Source organism: Erpetoichthys calabaricus, chromosome 7 (assembly GCF_900747795.2).
Source record: "Erpetoichthys calabaricus chromosome 7, fErpCal1.3, whole genome shotgun sequence".
Classification (NCBI taxonomy): domain Eukaryota; kingdom Metazoa; phylum Chordata; class Cladistia; order Polypteriformes; family Polypteridae; genus Erpetoichthys; species Erpetoichthys calabaricus.
The window spans coordinates 143,675,794-143,697,470 of NC_041400.2; the positions used below are offsets into that span (position 1 = coordinate 143,675,794).

A 21,677-nucleotide genomic window follows, 5' to 3' on the forward strand; every position below is an offset into this window, starting at 1 on the left:
CAAGAATAATTTTTCTGTTCATAGGAAGTCTGCCAATGTAATTTTCTGATTAAAGAACTATATATAATTGAGCTTCATCTGCTGCTCACTGTGCCAGATGGGGAAAAAAATGTGAGGATTTAGTATACAAGACAAAAAAAAAAAAAACTCTACATGATGGCTTATGCCCCTTTAAACCAAAAAAGCACTTTATTTCCTCCCTGTTACATCTATAATAAAGCTTTCATCTGATTGTTTTTGCTAAAGATGTATCCCTACGTAGCACAAGTTCAACCCTAACAACCTCCTTACTAAAAGTCTACTAAAGAATATTACTCTGCCACTTTTGCATTTTGAATCACATACTATAATGAGTACCCTAGCTAGCATATGCATAGGATAACAGGTTAATTTAAAAGACCTAATACGTCTGTGTTATTTAAGCCATTATAGTGGCAGCTGGGATAATTCTTTAGATTAAAAGAGTATCTCTGCTGTATCCGTGTAGTGAGAGTCTAATCCTATACTTGTCTCCAATATACAGTTTAGGTGTTCATAAAAATCCACTTTGGGATTCTCACCTTGCATACTATTTCAAGGTGGTTAATCCACCAAATATTAAATTTTGTACATCACATTTTATTTTTATTGCCAGATAACTGCAGTGCTACTCTAATAGTTACTGGCCACTCTGTTTGCTTAAAATGATTTACTTTAATGTCAGTTCAAAATTAAAGCTCTTTGAATATTTCAGTATGGCTATGCATTGGGAATATAGTACATTTGAGAGAGTTTGTTTCCTTCAGACTTTTAACAACCTGTGTTGTTAGTTACAGTAAATGTTATTTTTTTTAGTTAAAGGAAATGGAGAGAGAAAAAAATGAACATGAAGAAGAGAACATGTGTTGAGAAAAAGACTTGTTTGAAGAATCAGACTATATATTTTTGAAATAAAGTATTGGACACAGTTGTCACATTAGCTGAACAGCATGAATTCTTGGATTATCAATAGTTTATGTTCTTCTTATTATAATGCAATGTGTTGTGCACTACTGCCATCAGAGGATCAAAAAAATTTTTTTGTATATATTGCATACTTTTATGCACAGGTTCAAAATATGGGAGGCTTCATTGAACACATCATTTCATAGAATGAATTTTGTTTTGTTTTCGAGGAGGAAAAGTTTCATTTAACATATCACATTCTCTAATTTTGTCTACTTTTCTCCTAGTCATTTAGTCATAAGTTATGCTTATACTTCTGCATGTAGAAAATTAAAGTCTACACCCACTGAAGAGGTTCAAGTAATCTGTTTTGTTTTACAGAGTGTTGAGGAAGGTGGCCCTGCTCAGCTGGCTGGCTTGAAGGCTAATGACCTCATTACACATGTTAATGGTGAACCGGTCCACGGGCTTGTTCACACTGAAGTGGTGGAACTGCTGTTAAAGGTTGGCTTGACTTATACATTTTAGCATAACTTTTTTTTGTTATCCAGATATCATTCTCCTAATTCTTCTTCTGCCATGTTAAAGTAAGGCTTGTTAATTAAAGGCAAGTGGACTACACAATGCAATTTCTCAAATATTAATCATAAAATCAAAGCTTTTTAAACTTAACCCAGAATTGTTTTTTAGATGTATAACTTATTGACAGATATAACAGTGCCTGCCCTAACTCCTCCGAATGAGAGCATATGTGAGGTTTATCACTGTGAAACATATATTTGCTTATGTACATCAAATTAATCTATTTAATTTTTTGTTATGTTAGGGCTTGTGCTCAGATTAGTGTATACCTGTTTAAGTCTCCCTCTGAGATTTTCTTTTAACTAATTTTCCTGGTGGCTTCCTTCCCACAAATAGTTTCATGAGTATATAATCTTCAGAAAAACATCTGTAGCATCATCATTCTATTCATCATTTTTTCTCACTCTGCACTTAGAGTAAATTCTGGAATAAATTAATTAGTCTTGATTATTCATTTTACATTGTGTAAGAAAAAAACACTTCTTTCACACACATGCTTGTTACGGTTCCCAGAAGTTAAAGATTGACCTACCTATTTCAGATATTTTGTGTTCACTACTTTGTCTGTGGGCTTTTTAATTGCATATGCATTGCAACCTCCCCCACTAATGTACTTATTGTTCTATTGAGCATCTGTTACCTGCTGGCACAGCAGCATATATTTGTTCAGTGTTATCATTCTTATCATTTAGAAAATGTGCAGAAGCAATTTGTGCTTAGACTCTATAGTGTGCTAGTAAAACTGCTTTGAGAGTACTGTGTGTGCTGATGAGCAACCAAGTGCACCACAGTGCTAAAGGGCATAGCTTACGGTAGCAAACTAAAGGAATTAAACCTTTTTAGTTTTGAGAAGAGAAAGCTGTGGAGGACTTAATCCTTGATCCTCCAGGGTTCTTTAATTAGGTAAAAAGTCACATACTTGAGAACATTGGTGGACATTAAGGGAAACTGTATTTAAGATGGAAGCAAAGAAGCACTTCTTCATACAAAATGTTGTGGGAATCAAGAACAAACTACTGAGTCGTGTAGAGGAAGCAGAAACTGTGACATCTTTTTAAAAATATCTGGAGGAAATACTAAGCACAGTTTAGCTATTAGCTAACCACATTGGCTTGATAAACTGACTTCCTGTTTCTTGTGCACCTCCTGGTAAGTCTCAAAAAACATACAGCGGACCGTCTACAGCAAGTATATTTGTGTGGCCTTCCACATACTCCATTCTTAAGTTGTACAACTTTAATCCTGCAGTGTTTATTAAATCAAGTCCTGACATATCAATATACATAAACATCCCCCTTGCTTTTAATTAATTGTAGTGGAAATCAAAACAGACTTTTTTTTTTTTTTTTGTTTGTTTTTTTAATTTTTATTGATTTTATTAAAATCCATACACATAACTCAAGCTTTACAAGAAAAAAAAAAAGGTTAGAACAAATCAACCCCCACCCCTGAAAACAGACTTTGTTTTAAATTTGTGATTATAAGAAAAAAATGCATGCAAACAACAGATCATTGAAAATTTCAAGTGCAAATGGTTAGTATAAATCACATTACTAGTCTAATTAAAGTGAAATTTCATTGCAGAGTGGAAGCAAAGTTGCTATTACAACAACTCCATTTGAGAACACATCCATTAAAACTGGACCTGCAAGGAGAAACAGCTATAAAAGTAAAATGGTGAGACACAGCAAGAAGCCTAAGAAAAAAGAGACACAGGAAAGGTGAGGATACCCTTTACTGTGGATTATACATGTATGTGTGACCACCATAGTCTTTTTTTTCTTATTTAACTTTAACATCTAGCCAACTAATACATTTTACTTGTTATACTTTGGTTAATATTTTGGCAAGCCAAAATTTCAATAAGGGATATGTTTAGATTGAATTAATAAATTCAGTATTATAAAGTTATCTCCAAATTATTAAAAGTCAATCATAAAAAAAGATATCTCCAAATTATTTTCAGGCATCTTCAAATACAGTTAAGATTTCTGTGAATAGTTCATAAGATGTCTTAAAATTATGTGCAGATATCTTAAAAAATTTAAGGTTATCTTTAAATGTGGAGGCAATGATTTAAAGACTGTAAGTAATTTTTTAAAATATATTTTTTATTTACATTTAAATGTCTTTAATTTGTTTAAATATATTTTGTAAAAAATTCTTCAAATGTTAAGATTTTCTACGGATAACTTAGAGATATTGCTAATTATACAAGGTCCTACATGTCCTACACTTGAAAATAGTCTCTAAACTGTTATTTTTGCCTGCCACATTGTATTCAGGTAAGATGATACTTATCACAATCATATTTAAATGTCACATGAAAGGAGAAGTACATTTAAAACAGAAGCCTGTACTTCATCATATAAAGAGTAACGGAAGCCTGAAAGCAACTCAAAAGCCATGTAGTTCAAGCAGAAACCCTGACAACATTTTAAAATATATATTTATAACATTTTGGAACAGGTTATGTATTAGGGAAAAAACAAGCTTGGTGGACTAAATGGTCATTTCTCTATTTCATAGTTGTTATATTCTTATTTTCACCCAATTCCACTATGAGTGAGTGTTAGTGCATATCTGTTGTGGTTCTGTCATTCAAAACTGGACAAAAGAGTGAACAGGCCACAAAATAAACAAAAACTTGACCAAATCCTCACTAGCTAGCCTTAGAAACAGGCCTCAACCCAGGCACCTAGACCCCATACACAAAAAGCAGGCCTTCAGGCCTGTGTTGACTCAAAATGGGGGACAGGTATTAAAAGTTTAAAAAATGTCTTGTGTCCCAAGTGTTCAAAAATGACAAAACTGCAAAGCCTTTGTTTTAGATAGACAAGGCCAATGCAAATCTTTTTAAACAAAAATGTATTAATCAAAATGAAAAAAGCATAATAAGGGCAATAGAATTTCCCTAAAAAGGTAACCCAATGCAATCAAGTCCAAATCTGAAATGCAATAGCAAAAACTGAGAAACAGCAAATTCAACAACAATATAATCAGTATTATGAAAGTTTCTTCACAAATGACAATGAACCTCTGAAGGACTCACTCCCGATCTTAGTATTTATAGGCTTGAGGGTGTTCCCTTTGCTCTAACATAATTGTGGCCTCTCTTCTTGGGAATTTCACCTGTACAAAACAAGGAATGTATCCTTTAAGTAAATACACAATGCATACATTTTAAATACATGTAACAATATTAACAAAAATACATCAACACATGAAACAGTAATGAAGCCTACCCTGACATTGTTTGGTGGCTCCAAATCCCTACAAGTCTTCTTGCTTTTTTAAAATACTAATAAAGTTGAACATGTAACCTAGCCCTAACCCTAACCTTATTGGCCTTTGTTTCACGTAACGTGCAATCATTCCTTACTAGGCATAGTTCGTTGTAATCAGTAATGAAAGGGGTAGCTGACGTTAATTTGAGGACACCTGTGCAATTATAGTGTACATCTTTCAAAGTAAGTTCAGCCAGAATAAAACATTTCTTGAAATGTTTTTGTTGAAACGGCACTCCTGAAAGTGTTAAACGTCATCTCTCTTATTACTGACTCAGGTGATGCAGCAGTCCTTCTCCTCCTTGACCTGTCCGCTGCCTTTGACACCATTGACCATGAAATATTGCTGATGTGGCTTGAACATCATGTTGGGCTTAAAGGGGCTGCTCTTAACTGGTTCAGGTCATATTTAACTGGTAGACACTTTTCAGTGGCTTTTAATTCCTCTTTTTCATCTACTACTTCTCTTAAATATGGTGTTTCTCAGGGATCCATTTTGGGTCCTATTTTATTCTCTATATACCTTCACCCTATTGGAGCAATTTTTAGGAAATTTAACATTTCTTTTCACTGCTATGCTGATGATACTCAGGTTTATATTCCTGCCTGCGACTCTGCAACAAATCAACTCCACAACTGTCTGTCTGAACTAAGATCCTGGATGGCTAATAATTTTCTTGATCTGAATTAAAATAAAATGGAGGTGCTTATAGTAGGTCCATCAGCTAAAGCCCAGAATTGGTCTTGGACTTCTCGGCTCTTTCTCTGTCTTTTCCAAACCTCAAGTCCGCAATCTTGGTTTTACCTTTGATAGTAACTTCTCTTTTGAGAAACAAGTAAATTCTGTAGTCAAGAGTTGCTTTTTCCAACTTCATCTATTAGGTAAGATCAAGCCTTTTTTTTATCTTCTAGGGATCTTGAGAAAGCTACTCATGCTTTTATTTTTTGTCACCTCGATTACTGCAACTCGCTGTATTCTGGGATTAACAAATCTCTGATACACAGGTTACAGCTGGTCCAAAATGCTGCCGCTCGCTTTCTGGTTCGGGCAAGAAAGTATGATTCTGTCTCTCCTATTTTGGCTTCTTTACACTGGCTGCCTGTCAGTTTTCGAATTGATTTTAAAATCTTGCTGCTAATTTTTAAATCTTTACATGGGCTTGTTCCTGCCTATTTATCTGAATTGTGTGCTTTACACCAGCCATCCAGAGTGCTTAGATCTTCTGGTCAGTTGTCGCTTGTTGTCCCTCATACCAAGTGTAAAACTAAGGGGGACAGAGCCTTTGCAGCTGCTGCGCCTCGCCTGTGGAACTCTTTACCTCATCATATAAAGGAGTCGTATACAATTGAACTGTTTAAAACAAGATTAAAAACTCATTTCTATTCACTTGCATTCCGTAACCTTCAGTAATACTGATTGGTTTCCTCTTTGTGATTATATAGCATTACTTCTACAGTATTTATTATGTATCTCATTGTATGTTTATATATTTTATTTCTATTTATGTTTTTATGTTAATTGTTTTTATTTTTATTCTATTATTGTAAAGCACTTTGGCCACAGCATTACTATGTTGTTTTAAATGTGCTATATAAATAAATTGACATTTCTTTATGGATGAAGAGGAAAATATTATTTTTCTTAGAAAACAGGGAAATCATCATTGATGTTTTCTTTTCAGATTTTAAGCAGGAAAAGACAAAAATTTACCAGTGAATTAGTGAACAGTAAAGGACATACATATTTTATTTCCTTCCGCGACTGCTTTACCTACATTTGTTAAGTGCACACCCAGTATAGTCTCTTTAGTAGTGCAAAGGGACATTTAAAAACCACTGTAATCCTGCTAACTCCACGACTAAGTCTTACTTGAAGGAAAGTAACAGCAGGCTAATGACTGTGCTATCATGCTACCTGCAATAAAAATATGTATCCAGAGAAACAGAACTTATCAAAGATATTGATTCCCAAATATAATACTTTTTTTTTTTTAACTTTTTTAAAACATACTTTAAAATACATTACAATTGCTATGTATGATTTATCATATTAAGAAGTTGTTTTCCAATGTGAAGTAAAAGTTAAATTGGTAAAATAAATTGAGGTTCTTTTATAGTCTACATAAATTGCTTTAAAAAAGTATAAAAATGCATAATAGATATTTATATTCACATACACAAAAGGCAAAGGAGAGGCTTTCAAAGAGACCCACAAAATACAGACCTGAATTATAACTGTCCTGCCCCAAAATAGGTCTTGTGAGATGAGCCTGACTCAAAGAAACTGAGAAAAATCTCTGAGGAACTGAGAAGTCTCTAGGAGAACAGGCCTTGTACATCAAAAAGGCAAAAAACTCAAATATCTCAGAATATGACTCACAAGAGAGAGTACCATGAAACTCTATCCTGTACAGAGACAAGTAACACCAGAATCCTTATGAAAAGGCTGTATTAACAAAAAATAGACAAAAATAACAAAATACCCAGAAAAGATCAAAAAGGAGACAAAAGGATTTTCCTATAAAGCAATCCACAGTCATTAAGTTGTAATCCAAGAAACAAGAGCATAATGAAATCTTAAACCAGAGAACTTGGCGAAGAAATAGCAATTTTAACACACCCAACACCAAAATGCATACAGTGTACCACAGAGGAACTGCATATCCCATCTGCAGCCTTGATCAGAAGCCTTTATAGGGCTTCAAGTAGTCCATCAATGGACACTGACAGGTGGCCCCACCTCTTGGGGAGCCAATAATGAAACACAGGAAACATAAACATTGTAAAACATAACAAAACAATGGTGCATTAAACATATATAATCATAATAAAAATTCAAATTGAAAAAGAAATTAAAAAATCAAAAAACATAACCCAGGGAAGGAATTTTATTAAAGCAAAAACATAACAATAGGTGCTTCACGGTGAAATGTTTTCCCCCTGTTAGCCTTGTTTGCATAATTTTTATCAAACAATAGATACATTATTGATCCTAATGTGCTTTACAATATCCCCCCACTAGAAAGACCCACACACTGAATAGTAGCAATAACCAGTTCAAAAACTGGCACACTGGTATTAGGAAACTTTCTGAAGAAACAGTGCAGAGTTGAAAAGTATTCAGACAGGCCGTGTGGCACAGTGGTTAAAACTTTAGACTTCAAACCCTTACTTGTGTGTTCAAACCAGATTCCATGACCATGACCAGGTCACTTCACCTGCCTGTACTCCACCTGAAATTACAAAAGAAATGTAACCAATTGCATCTCAAATGTTTTAAGTCACTTTTGATAAAGATATCAGCAAAGTAATAAGCAGTAATAATTCACTAATCATTAAAGTCAATTAGTGTGCAGAAAAAATGAACTTCAGGCCAGTAAGTATCTTAGATTCAAGCTTGTGATAGTGATTGCCTGCTTATAGTCATTTTAATAATCATTCTGTATAAGAAGCATTTGAATATTTAATTAATTAATGAATAATTTCAGTGTTACAGCATTCTGTAATATGAGTCATTTAGGTTGGTCTAGAACACACTTTTGAATAACTAATTTTTAGGTAAGTGGAAATTCTGTTGTAAATTACAGAAATGTTTTATGTAATTTTTTTCTAAATTATCTTAGGAAGCGATCCATGGGTAGACGTTTTGGAATGCAGCCTTCTCCTCTACTCCATACAAGTAGGAGCTACTCTTGTTTAAACCGGTCACTCTCTTCAGGTGAAAGTTTGCCTGGGTCTCCAACACATAGTCTGTCCCCAAGGTCACCTACTGCTGGTTTTCGCTCCACCCCAGACTTTAATCAGTCAGGTAAATAAAAAGAAGCTTATTTGGCTTGATTCGCACCACAGTGGAAATGAATTTTTTTACTCATACCACTGTTTTTGGAATATTTGTAAATTTGTTTTGACTTACAGGTATTATATCATCAAGTACCTTGTATCTTTAAAAGTACAAATAATCATTGGCTTCCATTTTTTTTAATTTATACTTTTTACCTTTATTCTGGAATATTGAAGGTGGCAAAAGTTGGCAGCAAGCATATTCTCCGAATGTTTATGACATGCTAATTAACTATAGAACCCTTCAGAACTACTGAAAACAATTTTCTTAAGTGTCTCTATGAATATTTGAGTAGTGGTAAAAGCATATCAAGAATTATTATTATGATTATTTATCAAAGCCTGATTGATCCAGTTTGTATACAGAGAATCTTTATAAATTTGTGAACGTGTGAGTAATCCTTGTTATGCAGGCTTTATATTGATTTCAGGTTTATGTGAAAGGTTTTAATGGCAGAAATGAACATGTATGCAGAACTCCTCACAGGTTACTATGAAATCATCTCAGCCCTGCAAACTTTATATTTTTCTGTTCTTACTGAAATGCACTTCTCCATTAGTTTTTGACTTTAAAGGTTTCTTGTCATTTTAAATAGTTTTCCTATGCAAGCAAAGTTTGATGTAATTTTCAGTAATGACCATCTACCCATTTCTTGATCAGTGTCTCTAATTTGTATAGTAATTATTTTTTATATAAAAATGTTGCATAGTTTAAATAGTAAACCAGCTTTGATATCATTTTGACTTGTTTTTTATTTCAATTTATTTAAATTAAAACCCATCAGATTTTTTCAATATGCTTTGAAATAACAGAAAACCTATCCTTATGGATTTCAGCATAGCTGTAAACTTACCCTAACCATTAGCGCTTATAACATTATTAAAATTACCCAAGCAATTTGAGCAAAACTGGAAAAGTCTTGAATGCAGTTTATGATAAATGTCTACTTTAATGTCTGTTAAACAGATGACATCTTATATATATAATTTTTTTTTTTACTTTATTTCAATAGTCCTGAATAATTACATAATTCTTTATTCTGTGTCTTCTGTTTTTCTTGTGCAGCTGGTAATTCTTCTCAGAGTAGTTCTCCCAGCTCAAGTGCTCCTAACTCCCCTGCTGGTTCTGGACATATTCGGCCTAGCACACTTCATGGGTTGGGTCCAAAGCTGACTGGGCAGAGATACAGGCAGGGACGTCGAAAATCAGCAGGAAGTATTCCCCTTTCTCCACTTGCCCGTACTCCTTCTCCTACACCTCAGCCAACATCACCTCAGCGGTCCCCTTCACCACTTTTGGGTCATTCTGTTGGCAGCTCCAAAACAACACAAACATTTCCTAATAAAATGCATTCCCCACCAACCATTGTAAGACACATGGTAAGACCCAAGAGTGCTGAACCACCAAGGTCTCCCCTGCTTAAAAGGGTTCAATCTGAAGAGAAGCTTTCTCCGTCTTATGTCAGTGACAAGAAGCACTTGTGCCCACGTAAACACAGCTTGGAAGTGACTCAGGAGGAGGCACAGAAAGAATCATTTAATAAGGACCATAATCTGCAGAGCCTTGATGAAATATCTTCTGAAGCTCCAGCGGTTACTCGTGTCCGTCCTGCTGAACAGGGTTGCCTCAAGCGACCTGCTACTCGAAAAATTGGGAGGCAAGAATCTGTTGAGGAACTTGACAAAGACAAGCTTAAAGTGAAAGTGGTTATGAAGAGACAGGACTGGGCTGAGCGGCGGGAATCACTGCAGAAACAGGATGCCTTGCAGGAATGTAGTTGTGAACCAGAGCCTGCATCCTTTGCTGGATCTGAGGATAAAGAAAGAAATACCACACCTAGAACTGGACAAAGATTTCTGGGATCTGTGGAGAGTAACTTGCCAGACAGCCATGCTGCAACTCTTAATCCTAAGGACAGTTTGTACAAAAAGCTTAACACTAAAGTTTGTGATAACATTTCAGATCAACAGACCCCTTTCTTTGGAATGATGAGCAGAAGTAATGAGCCAAGTTCAGATGGCACCAGATTGACATCTAGTACAGCGTTACAAGAGCGGCCACCTCCAACAGCTGAAAGGCATTACAAAGATAACATAGAGCAACTAGCAAGGCAAGCAAAGGAAATTTGTAAATCAGAAAGACTTGAGGCCAAAGCCCCAAATATTGAACTTGTCAGAAAGAAGCAGTCTTTTGAAGAAAGAGATGATTATTTGTGTTCTGCTCCCAAAAATCGCATTTCTCCTCCTATACACGAAGGTAGACACTTAGCTGCAGCAAGGTCAAAAAGCTTACAATTGGAATCTTCTATGCCCATAGATCTTAGCAAAAGTGCAATTCACATGGTTCCCACAGTAAGTGCAGAGCCACTTCCTCAAAAGCTGCTGAGTGGAAGGGGGGAGAGTGCTGTTGAAAAACTTCACTTAATCTCAGGAACAGAGGGTCCTATCAGAAAAACATCCTCTGAATATAAACTAGAAGGAAGATCTGTGTCAACATTAAAACCACTGGAAGGTACTCTGGACATAGCTATACTGTCTGGGCCAAGGACTTCAAAAACAGATAGCTGCTTATCAAAAGCCACAGAGAACCAAGTCAGCTTACCCCTCCCCATGTCATCAGAACCAAAGAAACTGTCTGGGCCTCTCTTGGACACAGGGAGACATCAAGCAATTGGGCAGCAAAAGGACGTCAAACAGGTCTTAGACCCTGAAAGCAATGTTAGTATGCTGGTGGTGAAAGAGGCATCAGACAAGTGCTTAAAGAAGGATGTGCAAAAAGCAGAAAGAGACCGAATTGTGATTACATTGAAGGGTTGCAGCAAAGAAGAGCCTTTAGATTCAACAGCTCATACATGTAATCTTGAAAAAAGTACAACGGTGACAATTGAAAATCAACCTGACCGTCAAGAAATGCTGAAATCTTCAATTACAAAAGGCTGCAGTGAACGATTAATAGATGGAAGACAAGAACTGGACAAATCCAACAAGTTATATAACCTGAAAGAAGAAAGTAAGATGGATGGGAAAAAACAAAACCTTGCTTCCAGTACATCCAAAGGAAAAATTCAGCTAGCTACACTGCAGAATTACCTGGTAATAAATAAAGAAAAGCCTAGTGCCGTGCTACAACCTCCACACTTAATGAAGCAAAACTGTGATGCAAATTTGAATGTAAGCAGCAAAGATCTCTGTCAGAAAATTGTAGCTGAAAATGCTCAGAGTTGTCAGACCGTTCTTGGTGTTTCAGAAGAGGGCGTCTCAGTGGTTCCAGAAGTATTGAATCATAACAGAGAGAAACAAAGGGCTATTACAAATGCAATTAAATCTTGTCCTCCTCAAACTTCTTCCTCCATTATCGCTACATCAGATGTTAAAGGAAATATAGTACAAGCCATGCCAACACAATTGTGTCCTTCTCAGGTGCGGAGCGCTACTGGAACTGAAGGAAGCACAGCTGTAAAAGAAGGGACTACTTCATCCACTTCACCTGCTGTGAAAGAACAAAAATGTTTAATAAGCACTGTGGGCAAAAAGATGGATGCCAGCCTTCAGGAGTCAAAAACTGAAAAAGCTAAGGACACCTCTTTAAATCCACCAGATTCTTTGTCCAAGCTGGTTGCAATTCAGACTGCTGGCAATGCTAATATGTACAAAGCTGCACAGTGCAACAACTTGAAACAAAACAAAAATAACAGCAGTCCAAAACTGTGCATCAGTAAGTTGGAGGAGTCAGGGGGCCAGGTAAATAAACTGAAAACCTCAGTGGCTGATCCGAGACCTCAAGCAAAGCCTAGTGTCTCTAAACGGGCTTGCCAAGAATCTGAGTTGACACTCCAAAAAAAGCAGACTGCTGATGTTAGTGCAAAGGATTCAATTAATTCAGCACAGGTGTCAGCAGCATCAGCCGATGTATGTAAGAAAACTGCTGTGAGGGAGAAGACATCTAAATGTGAGCGAAGAGACGAGGGACAGCTTGGGTCAAATCATGGTGTAGATCCTGAGAGTGATTTGAAGAAATCTGAATGTAAAAACTCTGAAAAGAATGCACTAAGGGAAAACCTGGAAGGGAAACACAAAGAGAACTGCAGTTCAGGTAGACCAGCAACTCAAAAAGAGGCAGCGAAAACCACAAGTAGTATGAATGTTACACCTGCAACAAACCAAGCCTCTAGTGACAAAAAGCATGACACACACAAGCACAGCGAAGCACTTTCATCCAAAAGCAACAGTGTGGTGGAGGTGAAATCTGTAAACCATGCCTCAGTTACTTTTGGAAAGAGCACTAAGAGCCCAGGGGACAGCTCAAGGCATGATGCTGAGAAATCACAAGAACTTTGTAAGCCTGTCAGCAATGCCCGAGCTGATCACAAACAAGGCGTGAGCGATAGTAAAAGAGGGAGCCTAGAGGATACAGCACCATTTCCTAAAAAAGAGATTGTTGACTATAAGGGGAAAGAGACCGCTCCATCCCAGGGAGCATCATTAAAAAAGAATTCGCGGGATTTAGCAAGAGTCACCCCAGTGATGCAAGAAAACCACTCTTCTAACTCCCAACAAGAGAAAGATACAAGCCATTCAAAGAAAACATCTGCTCCATCACGCAGCAGTCCCCACAGGAAAAGTCAGCAAGGGAATGCAGGCACATGAGAAGCATGAAAGAGTCAAAGTGACCAATGCCACGAACCACTTCTTGTTTTGTTACCTTTCAGAACTGCACTGTGTAGTTTATGAAACAAAAATGAAGCTTACATACTTTAGTAGGTGCGCAATATCATCTTCGGTGTAATAGGAAACCTTTTTTCTATATGCCTTCTTTATTCAGAACCGGTGAAACTGTTACCATATAGTATTTGTACAGTGTCTTTAATGTAATTGAGTTTGTTGATTGAGCTGATATTAATGGAAGAGTGTGTGCGTGTGAGTGCTTGAGTGAGCGAGTGACTTGAAATGTTTATTCAATGTAAATATTTAAAAACTAAAAAGAAGTTAAAGATTGATTGTAGGCAACATTTTTGCTGCTGACTTCATCATTTACCAAAAGTAACTTTATTTTTTACTACCTGCTACTTTCTTTAAATCCTCTGTGCTAATAAAGAAAAGAAACAAAATGCAAGAAAATGTCACTGTATGATAAGAAAAAAAAAGAAAGCATAAGTACAGCAGAGTTTTTTTGTGCTACATGTGTCATTTCATTTTACATGAGGCCTTTTCAGTTATAGAATTGTGTGTGCCAATTTTGGGTGCTTTAATGTTGCACTGTTTGTACAATTCTGGGACCATCAAACCAATCATCTGTAAATCTGTGCTTAGTGAGAATACTTGGGTAAGAGAAATCTCTCTTTTGTTCATTAGTTTATTATTTTTAACCTCCAGAATATTTAGAATGTGCAGACATTTTGCTAACTGAAATACAAGCTCATCAGTTGTAGATTTGTACAGTACCTGCTGGTTTGGATTTGGAACCATTAATTGCAGAATCCATTATTCATATGAAGGCAGTGTATTGCATCTACTAGAACGGGGCCTTATGTTTTCTGGGGGATGCTTTTTTGTTTTTCTTTTTTTTTTTTTTTTTTGTTTTTTAACAAGAGTAAGTGATTTTTCACATTCCTTTAAAATGCATTCAGAGGGTCTTTAAAAGTTATTGTGGTAACATTTTGTATGGAAAAAATGTAAATATTACAGTATGACAATGCTACTTGATAAATAATTTGAGATTTAACAGAATTATTTAAGAAATGAATGTGGTTTTTTTTTTTTGGCAAAACGATTCTTTTTTTTATTATGCAGTTTGTAATACTACTGTTATGTACTGTTGCATCTCTTGTTAATTTGCATTTCCCTTTCTAAGCTAGTACGCTGCTTGGCATCATCTTCAAGTTAAGGCATTGCCAACCATGCACAAAGGCTGTTGTGTCATATTTATTTGAAACCCCTTGACTGTGAATGTGACAACATCCTTAAAACGCTATGACATGGGAACCAGGAGATTAGGCAGATCTTGTATTTGTTTCATGTTTAAGGAAACTAGAGACTTGAATGGTTTTGCTTTTAAGCTAGGCACAATTTATCTTAGAAGTTTGTTTCAAAAGATCCTCCAGAGATTCCCAGCTACCCTTTAAGAAGATTCTACTGCAACCAGAGTGCCGTATCTAGATGTATGCATAGTGTTTGGTTAAGATCAAAATGTTCACATAATTGGTGTCCTTTTGGAAGTGGTAGAATATTCTGATTTATTTTTATTAATATTTTGCCCACTGAAATTCAGGATGGCTGCACAAAAAGAAGCTGTTTTATGTCCATGACTTGCATTGCATCTATATTTATAACAACATGCATTAACTGCAGAAACTGACTTTGGATTATAAGCATTTAATTATATCGGACCCCCTTCCACTTGTTCTATACTGTTTTTACTGTTTAAAATTTCAGGACTAGAAAAGCAGGGATAAAGGAGAGAGAAATGTGCACTTTATCTGCCACATGGGTAATCCTTTTTTATTCAAAAAACAATGAAAAAATTAATTTGTATGTGTTGTATTATTTTGTATCTTATTGTTTGAACCAATGAGAATTGCATATTAGATTGTTGAAACAAATCGCAAAGTGCAATGCCCGGTAATTTAAAAGACCAGCTGTAACGTTAAGGCACTTTTAACCCCTAAAATCTTTAAGTGCATTGATGATTTGTTTACAGTTACATCACAGTTGTTTGTTCTAAACTTTGCATATCAGTCTGCCAAATGTCTGTGTTGCATTTGGAAACCCCACAGTGCATAGCTTGTATTAGTGTAACACATCTTTGTGGTTCATCTTACCAGCAAGCTGTGAAGTAGAACACTGTCATACTGTGTGGTATCCAGTTTGAGTCTCTGTAAAATTGTCAAAGTTCTAAATGTTTTTGCCCAGTGTTGACTTGTGTTATCCGCTGTAGATGGACTTGCATATATATGGGGTTGTCTTTTAGGATCTGTGCAATAAAAAGTGTTTGCAGTTTGTATTTTCTTTAAAAAAATCTCTATGGGTGTCATATGTTGTATATTAAAAAAAGATATTTATACTTCTACCGTTGCATAACACTAAAATAAAAAGCATGAGTTACTCAAGGTGTGGAATGAAAATGATTTGTTATCAAAGAAGACATTCAGTATATGTGGTGTTACTATTTAAACAATCTTTACGGTTTGTAATCTGAAAATTGCACCTAATAGTTAAATGTTCACTTAGTTTTATGTTTCAGCTTATTAACCTTTGACATGTGATTCTATAATAAGCACGCCACACCTGCTATCTTTTTCTCTTGCCAAAGCATTCCAAATGTGTTTAGGAGGAAGCAGGCACTCATCCCCATCCACAGCAGAGTATGCGTCCTTCTGTTTCCAAGACCCCCATTATGATCAGAAAATCTTAACATGGATTTTTTCCAGTTCTCAGAATTACCATGAGTAAAGTCACATTCTCAGTTAAAGCTGAGTGCCATCAGGGATACCTTAGATTTCACAACCGTCAAGATTGCAAACTGCTGTCACCCCCACCGTCATTTCATTTTGCCAGATAATGTAACTACTTTCTGGTGCAGTTTTGTTATTGGATATCACTGTTCATTCTGGGTCTGTGAGTATTTTATTGTAAAACCCTTCTGGCAGGTCACATTATGGTTGATTAAATAATTAATTGTTGGATTCATTCATTCATTCATTGCCCTCACATTATTGCGTTACAGACTATTAGGTAATTGTACCTTTCGTGCTGCTCTTTGTTCTTTATCTACACAGGTGGATGGATAGATGCTTATTCAGTCATACCACCCATAATATCCAAATTGACTGTAAATGTATTTAAACACTAACATTATAATAATAATTTATTACATTTATATAGCGCTTTTCTCATTCCAGAGTTAACTTCAAATGCATCATCAGAACACAGTTTTGATACGTCTGCACTGTTGATGCACATGAAAATTCCAGCCGGCTTTCTATCCACACTGGCATTTTCCTCTCTTCATTTGCAACGTTTTGAGAACTGGGAGTTTAACTGAATATGAACTAAGTTTATTAAGTTTACTATTAAATAAAATGACTTCTTTGTCTTGGCACCTGAGAGAGAGAATCCATCTTTTATGCTACCCAGTCATACAAGTAAGACTTTAACTGCATTCTGAACTCATGACACCACTACTGCTACTTCTAATCTGTTTGCGTTCTGTCAGAGAGTTTCAAAGTAAAGGGTCCATGAATAAGCTGAATCTCACGCCTGGTTTTCATGCCCCCATTTTAAATGTTTAACCCCTGTCTTCATTTTTATCTTCATAGTTTGCTCCCCACATCTTACCTTTTCATCTTGTCCTGCTGCCTGATAGCTCCATATAACTTGGTTTATTTCCTGATCCGATCACTGCTCACTTGAGTTTTCTCTGGATAGTACCACAATCCTTTTATAATTCTTGCCAGCCCACAAAAGTCCAAATGAAGTATTGCCTCTAGAAATAGGCCAAAGCCTCAAAGCAAGCCTAGTAACAAGAAGAGCCTTACTCCTAATTTGAGAAGCAGGCTTTCTACCTTCACAGATCATAAAAAAGAAATGTACATGGCTTTTTTGATTTGAAAAATCAGAAAGGGGAGAGGGGAATTGTAAAAAAAAAAAAAAAATCCCTAGTCCACTGTAACAAAACAATGTTTATATTAAAAGAATTTTTTTGGGAAATAATAAAACAATGATGAACAAAAAAAAAATAAAAAGATATGTCAAAAGACAATGTAAACTGTAAAATGTAAACTAACAAAACCCAATCCCAAATCCAGGAATCTTAATCCATAAACAAAGCTACTGTCAGAATCCAGTAGGATGCGTATGCTCCCAGGGAATATGTTCGTTACAGATTTCAGCTTGTACTAAAAAAAAATTATATATAATAAAATATTATATCCTTCCCTTATGGTATAATGGTAACTCTAAGTTGAAGAAAGGAAAAATAACAAAAAAGAAGGGATACGCTTTGCCTATTTCAATATCTGCACACACTATAGATAATAAATGGAATCAATGGAAGCTCCTGGCAAAGCATGATACAGGTGTGGGGCCCGTGACAGCTGGCACTGTCCATTTCGAGAGCGCGGGAGGCACTGGTAGAAAAGATGTTGTCCATCCTTCCATAGGTGAGCTTCAGCTTTGAGTGCAGTTGCCAGCACTTTTATACTTTCTCACGGTCTTTGGTTCCAAAATTAGAACTTGCACCTTCTGCACATGGGATACAATCTTTTGCTGGCACATTTGAATTTTAAATATCACACAGTAACTGCTGACCATAAATTGACAGTCAAACCAAGGCGTGCACAGACTCTCTTTTAATAATCTGCCTGAGTTACTTCCATATCTCTGTTTCGCCTTCTCCGTGTCAGCTTGCTTACATGACCTAAATGTTTTCAGCTGTGTCTGTTCATGGCCTCAGTTACCTGTCTCAGGTAAAACAATATAATGTGAAATGCAACTCCCACAGATCATAGTGCTACACTTCAAATGTTTGGCTACACAGTCCATAATCCATAGATGAAAAAAAACAGTTGCAAAGGGAACCTTTACTAATGCTGCTTCAAGAGATAATGGTGGAAATCGATAACAAGTCGGGGGTTCCCACCCCCTTGGGTCCAGTATAAAATGAATGAGGATAATTGTACAAAGAACAAATGGATATAATATTTACAAAGGATAAAAAAAATCAGAAATGAGTAAACAATACAGTATTTACTAAGAAATATTTTTTAAAAATATCAAAATGTGAAAATTAATTTTTAAAAAAAAAATTAAAAGATTAAATAAAAAGACATTTTTGAGCTAGTGATTGAAGTCTTGACATTCAATGGGAGTTCCCATAGAAATGTTGTTCATGGAGGTTTAATTGGAGTCTCCAAACAGTCTTCAGCATGCGTGAATGTGTAGTGCTGCCCTACAATGGATTGGTTTCTTGTCCAAAGTGCCTGCCGTGATTCCTGAACGTTTCACTTAACTTACTTGCCAATTGACAAAAATATTTAAAGTGTACTACAATTAAGTGCTCTTGACAGGTTTTCCCACTTAGTTTGTCATATTCTCCAAATGTCAAAGATAGTAACGCAAACGGACAGTTTTACTCAAGGCCCTGCTGATTTTAAATCATTTTGTGTTCAATATCTACTATTGACTCCTGCATGTATAGTGATCATGGTGTTGAAGACAAGCCCCTTTGGTTTGGCTTGTTTACACATTTTGGACCTCCACAGTTCTTCTCCTAGGCTTCACAGCAAGCACCTTTATTGTAATTCATGGTCAGACTCAGATCTTGCTCTCGTACGTTTTATGTGAATGTTCGATACACACACACACACACTGGGTGGGCACCTTAATAACCAGACCTATCTTGTGCCTTGCATGACTCCCTTTTGCCTTAAGGCAGGTCTGAATTCTTTGAGGCAGGTATTTAGCAAGATGCTTGAAATGTTCCTTAGGGATTTTGCTTCATGCTAACTTGATAGAACTACTCGATTTCTTCTGACTTTTCATACTGTGAACTTCCTATGCCACCACATCCCAGAGGTGCTAAATTGAATCGACATCTGGGGACTGTGAAGGGAACTGGAGAAAATATAAAGCCCCTGTCATGTGCTTGTAACCAGCTGATGATGTATTCTTGAGACATGGCCCATTATCCATCTGGAAGAGGGTCAGCTGTGAGCCTAAAATTATAGTTCTGCTTAGCAGCCATGGGTAGGCACCTTGTGGAATGTACAAGGCACTCCAGTAGTATTTAGAGGCCTGATGTGTGCCATGAAGGCTCCATTCCCCTTACCTTTATGCTGCCAACACCAGCCTTAACCATCTGTCCTTGGATTCATACTGTTTATGCCAAATTTTGAACATACCATGTGCATCTTACAGCAGGAACTGAGATTTGTCAGACCCTGTGACATTTTGTTTTAGTGTTCATGTGCTTGCTGTGCTCTCATCTCCCTGTTCCTGGCTGACAGGAGTGTAACCTGATAATGGCCTTCTGCTCTTGTAGCGCATCCCATTCAATGCCCTTCTGTACACCACTGTTGTTTGGCTATTGGAGGCCTTTCAGTTAGTGTGAGCAAGTTTCACCACTCTCTTTATTAAATTGTTTCAACTACAGAGCCATTCACTGGTAGTTTTTTTGTTTACTGTGCCATTCTCTGTAAGCCCACTATGTGAAAATTCCAGGAGGGCAGCTGTTGATGAAATGCCCCCATGTCTGACACTATGCCACAGTCAAAGTCACTTAGGTCATGAGTCCGCCCATTATAATGAGTGGATGAACACCAACTAAACCTCTCAATAGAGGCGGTGTTCGCTCACTCACTCTGATTTATACGGTATGTAAATGTGAAGTGGCTGCCACATGATTGGCCGTTTAGTAGAGGAGGCTGTCTGTATTAACGAGCAGATGCACTCCACAAACTTGTAGCACATGCCGCCAATGAAGGGTGACCTGTTACAATTCTCCATCTAACAAGGTTGGGTGAGTTAAAAGAATCCAAATTAGGCCAACTTCCTTGACATATTTCATCCTTGCCTTCTTCCATCTCTTTCTAAGAAATCCCTTAATACTTTTAAAAAAAAAAAAAAAAAATTGCAATTAGCTTTCTTGTTTTTTCTAACTTGTATGTTAAAATGAACTATTGGGAATATTTATCTAATTTATTTAACTTAAAATAATTGTGTTTGCTGGCATTACTTAATGTTTCCTAGTTAAATTGACTTAAATTTAATGTCACACTAAAAATCAATTTACGTAAAGCTTATATCCAATGATGATAAAGCAATCCAATGATTTGCTTTCAACAGAAGCTGTAATCCGTCTCAGGCACTGTTGTCATTACTCACTTGTTTTATGTTAATATTACTCAAATGTAACACTTTTTTAATCCTCAAATCATGGTATTCCCACTTTCTTAATGTACAGTTAAATTAAGTTGATTTAACTTAAAATTTTCAAGTTTAATAAGCAGGAATAAAGCTTGGTGTTTTGCGTGAAGCACTGCCCCTTTTGTTGACAACACATTCCGAGGGACCCCCACATCTTTGTTAACTTGTTAAGAATCTTTATTCAATTGACTTTCCTTTAAGTGCTGTATGTGCTGTTTAGTTTGAGTGCACCCTTAATGCAATCATCATGCATATGCAAAAACTAGACAAAGAAACTTTAAATAAGAGTTGTTTTGCTTTTGTTTAGCTAAAAAATCTGCCAATGGGGAAAGTTAAATAATCGTAAATACAAATTTTTTGATAAGCCAATAATTCTTACAATAAGGAAAATGATTGTTATGTTATGATATAAATACTTTTCCACTTGCTTAGATTTCATTTTTTGCAGTGTGGTTTAATTCATTTCATTATGTTAAAGTAAATTTATTAGGTAGACACAACGTAGGGGAGGCATAAACATGATTTATTTTGGTGGAGAAATTTATTTTGTTTGAGTGAATATAAATAAAAAATGAATAAAGTTCACATTTAATAAAACAGTTCCTCAAAACTATTAACATAAGTCTCACAAATTCATGAATGGTGCCAAATGCCATTTGTGAAAGGGCCGTCAGAGTGGCTGGAAGTGTCTGCACTCGGCACCTTCTCCGACATGAAAGCTGGTGCTGCTTCACCGCTCGCCGTTGTCCACAAAGGGTCCTACTCCAGCTGTTTATTGAAGGGGCCGCCACCTTTCCCACTGTGATCCTCTCCACTGGTGATATGCCAGTCTTTTGTGTGTTTGCCAGTGTTTGCTTTATTCTTTTTCGTTTTTTCTCTGTTTCCGTACCTGTTAATGAATATGCTGCTCAAGACTGGCAGCTCTCCTGCTTCACATGCAATTAGGGAAGGCAAAATACAAAGGGAAAGCCAGTACCACCATGGTGCCACCACCCCATAGAACACACTGGTAGCTCACCTAATATCATGTGGCCATGTTAGAGTGGAAGGCACAAACGCCTTTGGTTGGTTCGAAACTTGCATCAGCTACTGAGAAAATAAAGGTTGGTAAAAGCTGAGGTT

The 21,677-nt window shown here is 36.3% G+C and overlaps 1 protein-coding gene across 1 annotated transcript in view; it reads left to right on the forward strand.

Moving 5' to 3' along the window:
- Positions 1-15,735, forward strand: part of mast4 (microtubule associated serine/threonine kinase family member 4) — a 491,113-nt gene extending 475,378 nt beyond the window's left edge. Inside the window, exons 27-30 of the mRNA XM_028805493.2 lie at positions 1,306-1,428; positions 3,091-3,227; positions 8,417-8,601; positions 9,700-15,735. Coding sequence (XP_028661326.2) covers positions 1,306-1,428; positions 3,091-3,227; positions 8,417-8,601; positions 9,700-13,280 — 4,026 coding nt within the window. The 3' untranslated portion in view covers positions 13,281-15,735. The remainder of the gene's footprint in view (positions 1-1,305; positions 1,429-3,090; positions 3,228-8,416; positions 8,602-9,699) is intronic.
- The last annotated feature ends 5,942 nt before the right edge of the window (positions 15,736-21,677 follow it).